Source organism: Drosophila melanogaster, chromosome 3R (assembly GCF_000001215.4).
Source record: "Drosophila melanogaster chromosome 3R".
Classification (NCBI taxonomy): Eukaryota; Metazoa; Arthropoda; class Insecta; order Diptera; family Drosophilidae; genus Drosophila; species Drosophila melanogaster.
In genome coordinates, this window is record NT_033777.3 from 21,947,541 (window position 1) to 21,964,573 (window position 17,033).

Consider the following 17,033-nt stretch of genomic DNA (forward strand, 5'->3'; position numbering starts at 1 on the left):
GCTGCAAGTCGACTCGAATTGCAGTCTGTTCTCAGTCGGTCATTTCCTCAGTTGGTCAGTCAGTCCGGTCGTCAGTTTCCCAGTTGTTCAGTCGCTAAGGTGCGCAATCAGTTCCTCGTTGGGGCTTTTGGTTAATAATAGGTACTCACTCAGTTTCTCAGTCAGTCAATGGGTAATTTTGGGGTTAGTCAGGCTATATTAAAGGCGATTATCTTATGTCTTGACAAAATGACTTTAATATAAAGTCTTGAAGTTCTTAGCAAACATAATTAGCTGGAAATGGCCTTATGAAAAATGTCAAAAATTTGACGATTTTTGATAACTCAAATAAAAATAACTATAAGAGAAGTCTGTGGGTTGGTATAATTTATAAGGCTTAACAAAGGTATTTGGGTTATAGAACTGATACGATTGTTTACTAAAAATAAGCTGTCTACTTTTACGACCCTCGAGTAGTGCACTATAACGATTCCCGGAAAAATGCAACGCTTATCTGGGCTCCAACCCAATTATCGATCGCTCAATCCTTGGGGGTCACCATCCATAGATCCTTTCCCGACTCTCTCACAAAAATCGCAATTCTTCAAAGTGGCAGCCCAAATGAATTATTTTAGTTTTCAGTACGCTCTGGCACTCGACATTCGCACCGAAAAAAGTGAAAAAACGAAAACAATACGAAAACAAAAAAGCTCAAAACCAAAATAAAAACTAAAAAAGTGCATGTGCAACGGTAGCCTACGTATTCCTCCCGCCGATTTCCGCGTGCCCCGCCGCTCCCCCGGCCGAGAAGAGCCTCCGTTGTGGGAAGTGGATGTGGAATATATAGACGTATAGCCGGCTCGGATCGGTTTGCTTCGTCGCTGGCCGCCAGTTGCATTTCGAGCGGTGAGTGAGCGCCTCCAGTGCCGAACGCTGGCGATTCGGACGCGGACCTAAAATCGAAAACCCACCAAAACTGAGGCTGAGCAGAAAGAAAAAAAAAATGAAATGCAAGCACCACTACTGGCAGCGAATCGTTGCAAATTTTTACAAACTCGAGAACAAAATGCTGCTTGAATAAAAAAATATGTGTGAAATTCTCAGAGAGCGTGCATTATGCATATGTGTGTGTGTGAGTGCGAGTCTCTGTGTGTGTGTGTGTGTGTGTGTGCAATTAAAAATTGCACTGTACTTGCTCTTGGCCTTTCCCGCGACTTGAGCGGAAAATCCAGCGCTCTCTGGGCCACCATTTTCTTTTTCTTCGCTTTTTTTCCAACGTCTACTTCTAGCCTCTTGCTGCTGTGGCTCTCTGTTAACCAATTTCGCTTTTAGCCTTTTTTTACCGGCTGCCATGAATGAAGGCACCCATACAGTTGCACGCAAGCCGGCTAACTCGCTCTCCCAACCTCTCGTTCTCTCTCCCTTCCGCTCCCTCTCGCTCTCATTGAGTGAGTTCTGCGAATGCACTTTTTGGCCGAGTGGAAATGCTGGCTTGCTTGTGTGCGTGAGTGCATCCGCTCGTCGAACGCGACTGCAGCGGTCTGCTCAGCTGTGGCAGCAGGCTGGCTTTAGCTTTATTGTCCGTCGGCTCGAGCGGTTCGCTTCGGTCCCGGCCCCGCTGATTTGGATTTGGATTCGGATTCTCGGTTTCTCGGTTTCTCGGCTTCACGCTTCCTCGGATTCTCGGTTTCTCGGATACTTGGCTACTCCGATAGTGGGATATTCTCGCCAGACTCGGCTTCTCTGCGAGATTCTCCATTCTCCTCACTGCCCAGACGGGCGATTCTTGTGCCCGACCGATTTGGGTTCGGATCGAAGGCGGCGTTCGCTGCTGCAGCGTTTGCCGGCGTCGCTGCCTGCGCTCTTGCGTATTAGTAACGTCGGTCTGTCAGTGTCAGTTGTTGTTGTTGTTGCTTGTTTGTTGTTGACGCTGGTCGCGGTGTGCGAATTTTTATTTATTTTCTACTCACACACACATACACAGACAGACACACACACACACGCACACGCACATGCACACTACCTTTAACATGCTTCCTCTTCCCGAGCGAAAACAACAACAACAGCAACTGAGAGAAAAACCTTTAACGTGCGTTTTTCTTATGACAAAAATTTTTTAGTTGACATGCCAGGCCACTAAAAACGAAAAAAAAAAATAAAAAAGTAAAAAGAGCTGAAAATGCAAAAGTGCTGTGACAACCACAAATAAATGATAGAAGGAAAAAAGTTTAATACATTAAAAACAAATACCACAAACAAAGTCAACGTTTTCATCGTACTGCAAAAAAACCACAAATTTTTTACATATTTACATTAATGAGCTTGTAAATATTGGGACGCATTGCCACGAAAAGTGAGTAAGAATTCTTTTTTAATCATTCCATTTATGTACATACATCAGAATGGGGAAAAAATTCATGAGCCAGCACTTTTGGGTTCTTTGTAAACATTACAAAAATTAATTAAATCATGTATGTTTCAATTAAATGTATTTTTTGTATTATAAAAATTGCATTTTGTCCTCACTCTCTCTCTCTCTCTCTTAACGGCTTACTAATTATCCTCAGTGTAGATATTTTCTTATCAATTCGGGTAGCGTATTTTCTGGGATTTCCCTGAATTATGTAGCTCCATTTGCATTATAATTAAATAACTAAGTTTACTAGAACTAACTAATGGGTGATTTATGCAAAAAATCAAATAACAAAATACTTGAGTGCTAAGTGTATAATTTAAATTACCCTGCATTAGTTTACAAAGAACCTTTCCGGATTTTCCCCAACTGCAACAAGTTTTTGAGCTGTATAGTTATTATTATACCTATGCCGTATCATGCATTTTCCAATTGTTTTGGGATCGGTTCCGTTGACTAAATCGGATGACTCTAAATGCCTGTGATTCATCTTAAATGATTGCACTGATTTGCTCACTTTCAAGATGTTCGTTGCTCATAAGAAATAATAATAGATCATTCTAGAATAGGGAATAATTTGATAAGAACTTATATGCGCCTTCGCTAAGTAATATTGAAAGAGGTAATTAAAGTCTTGTTACTCAAATGTATAGCAATTCGCGAAAATCAATCGAGTGTTTATGAAAAGCTGAAAAACTTTCCATCGTCTCAAGAAATCAACACAATTGCATTCGGAAGCCCAACAAGTGCCTCTAATGGGTGTATAGATACCACTGCCCCCTTCCAGCACCATCGTTATATTTGCTTTTCCAAACAATCTGTCACCTACAATGGACTTGAATGGGTTTTCCTTTATGAGGCACAAAAAAAAATACGCGGAAATCTTAACGACCAATTAATGCGCAAATATAAATGTCAACTTGAAATTTATTGAATTTGAATGAAAAATAATATGTATATATAACAATTAAAAAATAAAATAGAGAAAGACAAATGAAGTGGATGCGAATTAAGTGCGAGCGAATAATAAAAATTTCTAATTAATGCGCTTCTAATTTCAAGTTGACAGACGGAAAGCACTGCGCTTGATGTTTTTATTATTATTGTTTTTATATATGTAGATATTTCGCCAAGTGATTCGCTTTGTGCACAATTGCATTTGATTTCGAATAATTCATTTGCGGCGATTTATGACACAGTCTGACTGCCACATAGACGGAAAAAAATAAGACAATGAATCAGTCGATGGTATAAGGGGGATATAAAAGTGGGGGCAGACTGATGTGTCGCCCACGCGTCGCAATTTTCTTTTCACTCGCCGTTGTCCTTGAGGCTTTTCCGCATTTCACGACGGCGACAAGTTTTTAGCTTTAAATTGCCGCCGAGGCGACAGAAGCCAAGATGGATTGAAATTTAATTTCATGTTCTCAAATTGATTTGTGCGGATATCCATTAGTCATCCCGGCTTCTAGCCGCTGGCTTCTGGCCAGGATTAGCATTAGACGGGAGTGCAACAGGCGGGCAACATGCAACACACAGTCATCTGACTACCAGTCTGCCTTTCTTGGTGTGTGTGTATGTGTGTGTGCTGCACGTAAGAAACGAGTTATTGGAACAGGTTCATGACCTTGACCATCAACACAAGGCAGCAGCAACAACACGAGCAACACGGGCAACATCAGCGGCACAACGGCAATTGCAACACGGCCTCCTCATCTCGCCTCCTCCGGCAGACAAAAGGAAGTGGTTGCATCTGCATTTGCATTCGCCATTGTTCGCCTTGGATTGGATTAGATGTTGCAACAACAACAGCAGCAGCAAAAGCAACAGCAACAAGTTGCTGCCACTCCGGGAAGTCGGGCAGTAGTCGCCATGCATTTATCGCTCACTGAGTGAGTGACTCACACTCCAAAAGCCAAAAGGGTCTAGTGGGTCTATGTACATCTACGCTCAGGGAAATGCGTGATTCACTTTTATGGAAACTAAAAAGCCTGCACTTCTGTGAGTTGCCATTATATATATATATCAACTTTTATCGAAATTATGCATGCGTTTTGAGTGAATTTACCGCAACTACGCTTACTTTGAAATAATTAGGAATAAATTCAAAAAGACTACTTATATATTCAGCTTAGTTGTGGTGCTAATGTAATATGCATAATTATATCTCCTCATTTAGTAGAGAAATAATAGGTACAACTACATCAGTACTTTAAATAACCCTGATACTTTTGATTAATTAAGTAACTACACACTTAAAATGCTATATTTTGCCTTAAAAATTGGCTTAATTCTAAAATCAACTTAAAATTGTACGCAAATTGCTAACAACGAAATCCGACAGAGCTTAGTGTGATTTCAGTATTACCCCAATCCTCGTGTGGCTGGGAAAATGTTGTGAAAAAGAAACTGTTGCTCTGCTCGAAAGGACGCAGGATGGGTGTGTGGATGGGGGGATGGGGTATGGCTCCTGCAATTGGGAGGCTTTGGATTTTTTTGTGCTTATTTTTCGTATTTCGCTTCTTTCTCGCAGTTTTTTTTCGCATCTTCCTCATGCCACGCCACTATATAGTTTATATAGTTTGGTTGGATGGTGGGGCCACTGGAAGTGCACTGGAAGTACATAGCTGGTGCAACAGGCAGTTGTTGTTTCTAGCTGGCCGAGGAGATTGGGCTATGCTCCACATAGAAGGCGTGTCCCAAACGAGGATTCGGATTGGGAAGAATGAGGAACAGAGGAGCAAAGGAGCAAGGAGCAACGTGCAGAGGGGCAAGTGGGCAGGGGGAGGAAATGTTTTTAATTTAACTTTGGCCATGTCAAATCCCCTACGCAAAGAAAAGCTGAAAAACACTGGGCAACAGGTGGGGAAGACAATGGGAGTTGGTCAATTATGATTATGGCTTCCTCATTCCGCAGCCGCGACTGTAAAGTTTAAACAGCGCGGCGACCTTAATAGAGCCAATTGTGTGACGGCCATTGCGTTTGGCATTCCCCGCATTGTTGTCCAAAAACAAAATCGATATTTTCCATATGCATAAACACAATTGAACAAACAATTTTTAGGCGAGTGCAGCAACAGCGCACCGGCAATGCCAAACTGCCATATTGTCCTTGAGCTTATCACCTTTTGCACAGCAACGAAAAAAATTCCAAACAAAAAACTAGTCGGCAGCAACAAAAAAAAAAAAAAAAAATAACTAGCCAACAACATTCGCAAATATCAATTCAACTGTTTTCGCAAAAAAAAAAGAAATACAAAAAATTTGCGAAAAATAGAAAATGGAAATACAAAATAAACCTGCATACCAGTTTTTTCATATTTTCCAGCGTTTTTTTCGCAAATTATTTGTGGCATCATTTACTGAAAACAAACACGTTTGCCTCTATTTTTTAGATATTCCATAGAAAACTGAGCCATTTTATGATATTTTTCTTCTCAATATGGTTTGCATTGATTGTGTTTAAATTTCATAATTTCTTTTTTCAAGTTGTTATCTTAATTAATATTTTAAATGGCAAATAGGTTGTATTGAAGAAATAATAGAGAAATGAATTTTAAATAATCTGTAAAATAGGAATAACTAATATATACCACTTTACTAATCGAACCTTTGTTAAAGAGTTTCTAATTTGACTCAAAATCGACTTATTTAAAATTCTTATTCTTTGCTTATTTTTTGGGTTTTATGTTTGTATTTTGCCGTTGTCGATGCAACAATTAAATTCATAGAACTCTGCCCCTTTTCAGCTTACAAATAGTTTCAATTGCGGTTGAATTTTGACGATACTCACACGGACACGAATAACCCATACCTCAACAATTAGACAAGGACGGCTGGCGGCGGCAGAAAGAGAGGACAACACGCACGAACACTTGTATTGACGTTTGGTTGGCGACAATTGATTTTTGTTACGTTTTCGTTTATTTTCATTCCGCCATCGCTGTTTTTTTTTTTTTTTGCATTTTTTCAGCAATTTAGTTCGTTTGCTTTCTGGCTTCGTTATTTAGACAACTGCTGACAAAAAAAATATTTTCCTATTCCTCCGGTCCGCAATCGCGCCCTCTCTTTTCCTCCACCAGCGAGGCCACACACGCGCTGCACTTTGCTGCACCGCTCATAATTCCACTTTTTTTTGTTGCTCGTTTTTTGTCACATTTTTGTGGCAGTTTTTTATTTTCGCGAATTGCTTGAAAAACTTCTGGTCGCTTTGTCGGCCTGCGACTCAATTTCGTCTTATCTAATTTTTGTTTCTATTTCGCTTCTTTAGTTTACAACGCCTCTCTTTCTTCTTTTTTTTCAGTTTTGCAGTTTTCCATTTGTTTTTTTTTTGTTTGTTTTTGTGTCGAAATCAGGGCAAATTCATCATCATCAACAACATCGTCGCCTTGTTGTTTTCCTTCTTTTTTTTGTGTAACAAAGATAAGGTTTTTTGCTGGCAAACGAGCGAGTGTAGTGCTGCTGCTGCTGCTGCTGCCGCTTTTTATTCTTTATACAATTTCGAGACGAGGACTTTTCCGAGGGGTCGGACATTTTCGTGTTTGTCGAGTTAATCATTTCGGGCGAAATTTGATAATTTTGAAGGTGACCTCAATTTGTAAGCGGCGCTGCGAATCGCGAATCGGGGGACCCAAAGTCTTTTTTTTCGCAAATTGATAAGGCGGGCAAGAGTAATTGCAGCGATGCAACGGCGAGAAAAGCGACAGCCAATAAATAATCAAACCGAAAAAAATGGTGGAAGTCATAAACCCATAAAAACTGTAGTTTAACTAGCAACGGAAGTGAAGCGATAGTCATCAGCACTAACAAATATTAGCTCACTTAAACCAGAATACAATAAAGCTCTCAAAGAAACCGTGCCAAGAAAAGTTTTACAATTAACAAAAAAAAAAAGAGGTATATAAAGTGTAGAATGTCTAATGAAAATTAAAATAAAATTTAAGTATAACCGAAAGAACTTCTTTAATATTATAAAATGCACTCACGATGACAAATATGGCGATATCAAAAGGCGGTACTAAGGCGACCGATTTTAATATATATAAAAACTCAAATGTGATGCATTTGGCCTGCTCACATATTTATGAAAAAAGTGCATTTGCATCGCCGGTTAGCCAGGTGGCAATCCAAAGGTCGAAGTTAAGGGGAGGGAGTGGTGGCCAGGCAGGCAGGCAGCCAAAGAAGTCATCGCATATATCTTCAGGCAGTTTTAATAAAACCCGAAACTGACATCATAAAACAAGCAGCAGCAGATATGACACTCGACGTGGCACAGGTCGTATACGTAACCATACCAGCATACGGGGCGGATGGGTGCTTTGCTTCGGTTTGGTTTTGTCTTCTATGTGAGGGTGTTTAGTTGCTGGTGTTGGTAAACAAGCAGCCACACCCATGGTACACACAGACAAAGCAACAAGTCGTTGTACCCAAATATATAGTGCAAAATAAAAAAGTTGTGTGTCGGGGTATGGGAAATGTGGAGCGAATGGGATGGAATGGGTTGGGTGGTGGTGAAAACTAAATAAAATGAAAACGAAGACAGACTTCCAGAGAGCTGGGTGTTTAGGTGAGAGGAGGAACCCACACCACACCCGAACCCACACCCAACCATCCAATGGCAGCAGCCAAAAAACAAGCAAAGTCAGAGCAAAAAACAAAGTCCTGATGGGTTTGGGGTGGCTTTTTTGTGGGTGCTGCTGCTGTATTGGTAGCTGCCATTCCTGCTGTAGATGTTGCTGCTGCTGCTGTTCCTACTGCTGTTGCTGCTGCTGCTGCTACCTCCTGTTGCGCATATTGCAACGAAAAAGTTTCGTAACGTTATTTTCACATTTCCTGCAGATTGTAACGGGCAACGAGGAGCAGCCAGATAGTGTCGCTGCTGCTTTTGCTATTTCTGCTGCCAAAATGCTCAACAAAACATGTCGAAAATGTGCCACATGCCAGTAGCAGGAGCAGCAGGAGCTGTAGGAGCAGTTGGTGCAGCTGGGGCAGGGACAATGCTCCTGTTGCTCATCGGCATGCAACAGTTATGTACAGACACACATACACACCGAAGTAGATAGGGACAATAAGCACCGACACACATAATGCCGGCAGCCAAATAGTTCCATACAAATGCACAGACAACACATTTCGACATGGCACATTTAGCATCCTTGAGCGGCATTTAACTTCATTTCACCCACAGAGACACGGATGCCAGGCCACTTTGTTGTTTTGCCGTTGAAGCTGCAGCAGCAGCAGCAGCAGCAGCAGCAGCAATTCTCCTCTTGTTTCATTATTTGATTTAAAAACATCTCCGGGGGGCGTTCTCTACCCGTTTATGCAATCAGTGTCAACGGCAAACTTTGCCAACTTCTGTGCCTTTTTGTGCCCCTCTCGTTGGCAGGAAATTAAGTTTTTGGCACTTTCGGCTACGGCTTGAATACCTCAACAGCAGCACTTCATTGAGGTCAAGTGCAATCTACTGCCCATATGCACAATAAATCAGCCAATGGCCAACGCCACCAAGTCAAGCCAAGAGCAAGTCCAATGGCAAGACTTGGTGAGCCGCCTCGAAACTTGTCTTTCCTCGGTTGTTGCCGGGTTTTTATTTATTTAGTTTTTTTTTTTTTGTACTTTTTTCTTGGCCGTTTTTGTAGGTGAGCTGGGCCATGAACGAGGGGCAGGCTCGACCTTACTAACCAGGCTCAATGGAGTGCTTGGGTGTGGAGTGGAGTCGTGGGGCTCTGGCCCGCAGATCGCAGATCAACGTTAGAAATGGAAATGCGCTTGACTGCATACAATGACTGCAACGAGGCAACAGGGAATGTGTGTTACTATAACTGAGCCAGCAGCCTGTTAGCCAGTTAGTTGGCCAGTTAACTAACCAACAACTTGACTTTGGTTTCGTTTTCGATCTTCCTGTCATTGTGTGGCCGCTGTGGCGCGTGCTCATCTCGCCTTAGTTAGTCGATGTTGCTGCCTGCACTTGTTGCACACGCCCGCAGCAAACTTGCAACAGGTGAGAGTTGTCATTGCTGGTAGTCAGCAGATATCAACTTCAGGGTCAGCGGATATTTTGAAGCTAGATAAGTAAGATTTATAGCCACTGCCGGCAAATATTACTCATACGACAGGGGATCCAAAACGAATTAGTTTTAGTTTAGCCAGCTTTTCCTGCACTTAATAGATACAAGTATAAGGAAGTGTAAGTCATTATTTCGAAGACTAAAAATAAAATGTTGTTCTTAAGTCGTTGCAGGGAAACACCGGAAAATAAGCAAAAATTAAATAGAATTTTCCCTTCGCTCCCTAAATGAGTTAAACCCCTTTAAATATTTCACTTACGACAAGCCCAGCTTCCTCATGCTTTTTGCACGCTGATTAACATATTATTCCCAATCAAATTAAGCTAAATTAACATATTTGCACAATTTAAAGCACTTTAATAAATACGTTTTACTATGCGAAGGTCGATCACAACATCACAATAAAAAGATCATGCAATCAGCCACCATGCAATCCACAAAACAAATTTTCTAGAAAGTAAATCTCAAAACAAACAGCGCATAATTAATAAAATTATGAGAACACTTTGGGGGCGATAAAAAAAAATATAGCAAATTGTAAGCGATTATTTCCGCCTTTTTCCGGGCAGCCACAAAAACGATAAATTAGTAATAAATTCATCGATTGGATATATGAATATGAATAGCGAAAAGAGTGTAAAAAATTGCTATGCAAATTGAGTATTTAGAATAACAAAGAGCGAAGGCTTTCAGGCATGCAAAGCATCTCCAGCAATTGGAACAATAGAAATAATAGTACTAAAATTACAAAACGATTTCAAGGCCTTAACATTGGCAGAAATTTGGTCCAAGTCTTGGGGCCAATTCAGCACCTCAACTTCAACTTTGAGCTAATGAGAATCGATTGCAGTCGGTCCAAACTGGTTAGCCAAAATGCACTTTGTGCCCAGATCACATCCAATCCAATCCAATCCCAGCCGAACCGAGCTGAACCAAAACCAATTCAATTGATATTAACTCGTTTTGTTCTAGGCAACATTTTGTGATCGTTCGTGGCTTAGAACAGAACACAACAGTATAGAACAGAATAGAGCAGAACCTTTGGCCAGCCAATCAATTGCTGCCATTTTTTTTTTTTTTTTTTGAGATTTCGTATTCCATATATTCCAAAGCATTGCAGTACATATTATATGGCTACGAGTTTCTAGCTTCTAGCAGGGCGGCCTTGATATTTTGTTTTATTTATGAAATCAAATGCAGGCGAGCGAGATACGAATACCGACAGCCACCAGATACTTGTGGCATTTATTATAAAAAGCTTTCGACTGAATGAATTCCCCTTAGCTTTTGTATCTGTAACACGTATATCTACATATATATGCATATATATATATATATATAAATATATAGATAGTTATAGCTACCCCATTCCACCGACTGTCTTGGGCCTGTCTCCGATTCTCAGCTCGATGCGAAAGGCAGGAAGCCGCAGAGCTCAAAATAAGCATTGACTTTGCATATTTGTGTGTGACAGCCCAGCTGTATCATCAACGGATATGGCAGGGAATGTTTGGCATTTCCTTCGAGGAAAACTCGATTTAGTTTTAATTAGAAAATTACTTAAAATAATACCAAAAAGAAGGCGTTGGGCTGGCCCTATGAATCGCTCAATCTACCATCTCGCTTGCTCGCTTCGTGCACCCGAAGAAAAGATGCATTTCGTTAGCATGGATAATGCATGGGTTTCCCTTTCTTGTAGTTACATAATAATGGTTTTATTTAATTGCATGCTAAAGCATACGATGGCAATTAGTTTTATATTAATAAAAGCATAACTTTGCATATTTCTTAGGTTATTAATTTGAATTCGAGGATGTAGAACATCCATGAGATCTTTTTGTAGTTCATAATGTATCTCTTTAGTTGTTATGAACAGTTGGTTTAGATATAGTTCCTAACACTTGACCATTTGTGATGATATTTTTTCTCGCTGTGCTGCTCCTTCCTGGCAAATTGCTGGCAGGCTCTTCTGCCGGTTTTCGAAGCTTCTGTTCATCTTCTTCGACTGCTTGGGCTGCTGCTCCTGGTTGTTCTTCTTGGTAGGCCGGCAACGTCCATCATAATCAACGTCCATCATCAGTTGGCTGCTGTTCGGCCGCGTGCTCCGTTGACACGCCCACAAAGCTACTGCTCGTGCTACTGCACGCCAACCTGCTGCTGTTGTTGGGACCTGGAATTGGTTGGTCTGTTGGTTTGCCGGGCCGTTGGGTTGCTGGGTTTGCTGGGCTGATGGGCCTAACTTTGGCATTGCCCGCCTTTGGCCATGGCAGCTGGAGTAATTTTTCATCAGCGCAAACATCTTGAAAACGCTCTTTGGGCTACCAGTTTTACTACTGGGCCTCGCAGATTGCAGCTCAAATGGCAGCTGCTTTCGGGCCGGTCATGTAAGCCAACATCAGCATATCTGCTATCTGATATTAGAATCTCAATTACTTTTTCCAGCTCTGCGGCTTTGCTATTGTAATTTCCTTGCGAAGGGGCTGGAAAAACTAAGCCGGTTTTTTTTCGGTTTTCGGGTAGGCAAATATCCATCGAGGTAAACATGAAAATTTAGTGGCTGTCATAGAGATAGCACAGGCCAAAAGGAGAATAGGAAAAACCTGAGGAAAATCGGCGGGGAGAACCTCAAATTGCATCCTATCAGATTTAATCATTTATCAGCCAACAGGCAATTACAGGTTGGGGAATTTTCATTCATGGGCCTCCAAAATGGAATCTGGATATGAAAAACCCCTTTGCTTGGCCTGAAATTACCCGAAATGGGAATGCAGTCCATAAAAGTTCCGATGCATTTCATTAGATGCAGGCGGACAGACATTAAGTGGGACTCATTGGGTTAGCCAAACTCATAGCGAAATCCCAAACACGTTTCGCAATTTACGACTTTTTAATAATGAAACAAAACTAATTTAATGCAAAGCGACATCAACGACAACGACATTTGAATAAATTAATGTAATAGACAGCTTAAACAGCAAGAAATATTGCTGTCTATTTGTTCAATTGTGCAGTGAGTCTCCAAACATTATTGCGAATCAAAATGGAAAATGTTTACCAGGGTATTTTTTTAAATTATATTAAAAATAAATAAAATATATTTAATCTTTAATTTAATTAAATAATTTGATTAATTTAATTCATAGATAAACATTATCAATTTCTCTGCTTTTTCCAAAATTTAGAGAAGTTTGTTTTCTGGGCGAAATCAAATCGATCAAATTAAAACATTTTGAACACATAAAACCTATTTTTTTAAATATTCTTTTTAATACTATCGCCAATATCTAAGCACCACTGTAATTGTAACTAGGAAATATCAAAAACTGGTAGCTGCCCGAATAGTAAAAGCCCCACCAATACTCTGAAAAAAAAACCACAAAATACAACAACATCGGCAACTAGAACTGCAACAACAACTACCACAGACTGGTGGCTTAGCAAGAATTCAACAACAAAATCAAGAAAAATAAATAAATTTTCAGCATATGAAATAATATGACGAAAACAACAACAAAAAATCTAAAGTGCAACAGGTTTTGTGTGTTTTCGCGATAACCTTGAAACAAAACTCGTTTAATCATTTCGTAGCGTTCGAAAATGCGGCAACAACAACAACAGTAAATGAAATTTTATATGGCGCATTATAGATTTAATAAATTAACACTCATTTCCATTGGGGAAATTTTTCGTATTTTTTTTTCGTATTTTGTGTCTGTCGTTTCCAGCCAATTGTGTTGACTTTTCGCTTTTGTTTATTTCAGGTACAGTTGCGATCTAACAATATCGCCAATATATCCTCAAAAAGAAAGCTATGGCCGATTGTTCATATGTGAGATGTCAGCAAGAGCGTCGGCTCATCAAAAAGAAGCTATTGAAATGGTCCACAGATATGCTGCATATTGTGGGTGAGTTTATCATTTGTATTATTTCCCAAAATATATCTTTGAAACAAGGAAAATAAATGTTTATTGTTTTGGAAAAACTGTACAGCTCTTAAATCTCAATTTCCTGTTGCGTCAACAGCTAAATCGACTTTAGTTTTCCATTCTAATTTTATTATTATCCTTTTAATCCTTTCTCTTCTGTATTGAACTCTATCCACCTTTCATTCTATCCAATTAAAGTCCGTTAAAAGCCAAAGGCGCTGATGAAAAGCACCAAAGCCAATAAGCAGAATAATTTTTATGCTAGGTGGCTTAAGCATCGCCGCACCCCCGGATATTATACTATCTATATACAAGGTGCTTTCAAGCTGCAGATTTTCATTTTCCCTGCGATTTTTCAAACCCTTCGACGGCCTCATCGTTCATATTAGGGCCGCAAATGGGATTTTGCCCGTGAACACGGCAAATGAAGTGCCTGCAAGTCGCTTTTGCCTGAAATTGACTTTAGCCAGACCTAATCAACATTGACTGGGCTCAAGCCCTTACCATATGTTCGCGTTAAGAAAAAACACCTAGGAGTCTGGCCAAACACAGAGGAAAATTAACATAAATTGCAGAGCCTTTTTTGCTGGTTTTTTTTTTTTTTTTTGGTGTCGCCCTTGGATATCTATTCCTTTGGCTCCTGGCGGCTGCTTCAGCCTTATCCTTTTGCCTGAAAACACTCATTTCGGTTTTTGAGCACGTTTAGCACGTTGCCAGCGATCCAAGCTAAAACCCAAAGCCCAAACCCCATTAAAATGTTAAATGCTCTTTGTTGTTGTTGGGCGAGTGGGCGGCTTTACATGTACATATATATGTACAAATGCCGCTCTCCATGTACAAAACGCACACATATATATATATATTTATATATATAGGTATAGGTGTAAGTGTATTTTTTTCCTCGCCAGCCAACACACAAACACATCGTCCTTGCCTTGCGTCCCTGTCTCGTGCACTCAATTACTTCCTCAATGCGCTCCATAATGCTTATCGTCCTTGTTTCTAGTTGACATTCCCGCACAAACACAGAGACAGCAGCACCACTTCCAGTGGTTTCCCCCTGCCACCTTTGCGACCCACTAGGAAAACCCTTAGCACATTTTTCCAGCGACAATTTTTGCTCGGCTCTCCGTCGACGACGACTTCGTTGTCCTCGCTGCACGAAGCTGCAGCAAAATGTGAAAGAAGCCAGGACGAAAATGGGAGGAAAAAAAAAATATAACGGATATATATGCACGGGTGTCTGGCGTTTTGGGGGGTCTGGGTTTCGGGTTAGTTCTAGCCAACATGGGTTAAGAGGGGCCCCCAAAACGAAGTGCTCTGCTGGAGATAACGAAGCGCACTTAAGCACACGCACACTCGCACACTCGCACACACACATGCGCAGGATGGAAGGTGGTGGGTGGTTGGGTGAGGCGTTATCCCTACGAAATATATTGCACAATATAAAAATTGCAGACGATGAGTGCCGAATGCGTTTGCCGAAAAGGCAGCCCAGCACTATAGAGCTTTGGGGGTTGGGGGATAACTACTAATACTAGCACAAAAACTACTACAACAATTAGGAAAACGAACGAAGCCGAACCGAAGGACGAGCCAACGAGGAGCGAGCGTTTTCCTCGACTGTTTTTGTGGCCGATTTTCGTCGCCAACGAATTTTCCTGCATTTCTTTTTCTGACTTTTTTTCCTAGATTTTTTTTCAACACTCTCCCCCCCCGACCCACCACCACCAATGCCACCCAGAAAAACGATGCTGATCGAAGCTGAAGAGGAAGACAAAGACGTCGTTGGTTAGCGTGGATTGGGTGGGGTGGCTGCAGTTTTCTGGTGGCCCAGTGGGTGTCTCGGTTGGGTTGGCTGTTTTGGGGGCATAGTGTTGATGGGAAATCTCGCCTGTTGCATTTCCCATTTCCCCACCCAACTGTTGTTGGCAATGGCTCAATCAGTGAATCAGTGGTGGAGTTTCATTTGATTGTAATGGGAGCCCATCCACTTGTGGATTCAGGTGTGTGTCCGTGCCCGGTTGCCCAGCCATCTGTATGCCAAACCAAGCGCCGGCATAAAGAAGATTACACTAACCAAATTATATAAGCTGCATAAAGGTAATTTTCGACGGTAACGGTTATGGGCGGAAATTTGTCTGGGGCTCAGGGGGCTTTAGGCGAGTTTTATTAGATATCTCTACAAAAGTAAATGGCACAACTTAGTGTTAAGTTTGAAATATATGTATTGGGAATGATTATTACCGAGGCTCTTAAGAAACAAACTTAAAATGGGTCTGTTTATATTTAAATATAGACTCAAATAGATGGACAGCTGTTAACTATTTAATTATATATTTGAAAGACAAAAATATTATTATATACATAAACCAACTTGAGCTGCACCAGTGTTTCCTTTGGTCCCAGCCACACCTCGATTGCTTCCGTAAAAGATTTCCGTGGGATAATGCAATCTACCTGAATATAGCAATAAAGAGCTCAGGCAAATATTTTGCTAAGCTTATATTTCCTTGCGAAAAAGTTATCCAGCAGCAGAAAACAAACCCCAACAGGGATTTAACTTGTTGCACAGTCGCCGCCTTCGCCCGCTCCACATTTCTCAGCCGAATCCTTTCCATTTAGTTTGTTTGCCTGGAAAAGTACCCCACCTCCGCCCGATGGGGTGTAAACATATTAAAAAGCCAAACTTTTCCTTTGCCTTTATTTACAAAAAAATACGAAAAAATAAACTAAAATAAATAGAGGAAAAAATCTCGAATATATAGAAGAGAAAGAGATGCATTATAATGGTGGGGTGTGGGTGTAGTGGTGGCCGAAAGCAACAAGCTTCTCATACACACACATATATATATATATATATATAAATTTTTTGCAGCAGAAAGAGAGCGCAGAAAGTTTCCGGGTGTGTGTGTGTGTGAGTGTTGGTGTATTAAGAAGCAGCAGGTGTTGGGCAATATTGTGGGCCATTCCCACACCCCCTCGCCGTGTCTCTATGTAGTGGTCGGGTCTTGGCCCAAACCACTCTCCACCCACAGCCGCCCACTTTGCCAAACGCATCTTTCGATTACGCCAACAACAAGCAACAATAAAGAGAACTCCTTCTAGAATAGCGTTGCAGGCGCCGCTGTTGGCGCTGGCTTTTCCAACCATTCCCCATTTTCCACCCACACCCGCCGCACCATTCGGATTTTCCACCCACCGTCTTTGGCTGTAAGAAGGCATTTTTATGCCAGAAGGATGCAACAAGCGACGAGGACAACGTCGCGTCTGCCTGTGTGTGGGTGGGTGGCTGTGGGTGGGTGGGCAATCCAATCCTGGCCAGCTTTTCATGGACTACGCAATAAGCACTCCACCTACTTTCCAATGTCGGGCGAACTATTTTTCTCATCCTCCTTTTATTTTCTGCGCTTTGCCTTTGCCTTGTTGAATTTTTTCCGGCGGTTTTTAGGTTACATTTTTACGAGTTTTCTCCACTTCCACTGCCACATCCACAGCCACAGCCACATCCTCATCCACTTGTTGTTGTATTTTGCGAGGATGACGCTGCAAGCGCCGAAGGAGTCGCCGGGCGACGCCATCGTCCTTCGTCCTTGGTCCTTCGTGTGAGGCAGCCAAAATCGTATTGGTGTGTGTGTGTGTGTG

At 41.3% G+C, this 17,033-nt stretch overlaps 1 protein-coding gene across 1 annotated transcript in view; it reads left to right on the forward strand.

The window, feature by feature from the left end:
• The first annotated feature begins 1,573 nt into the window (after window positions 1–1,573).
• The window catches only part of Eip93F (Ecdysone-induced protein 93F), a 65,426-nt gene continuing 49,966 nt past the window's right edge, over window positions 1,574–17,033 (forward strand). Inside the window, exons 1-3 of the mRNA NM_001104395.2 lie at window positions 1,574–1,862; window positions 2,100–2,332; window positions 13,224–13,367. Of these exons, the coding sequence (NP_001097865.1) occupies window positions 13,274–13,367 (94 nt within the window). The 5' untranslated portion in view covers window positions 1,574–1,862; window positions 2,100–2,332; window positions 13,224–13,273. The remainder of the gene's footprint in view (window positions 1,863–2,099; window positions 2,333–13,223; window positions 13,368–17,033) is intronic.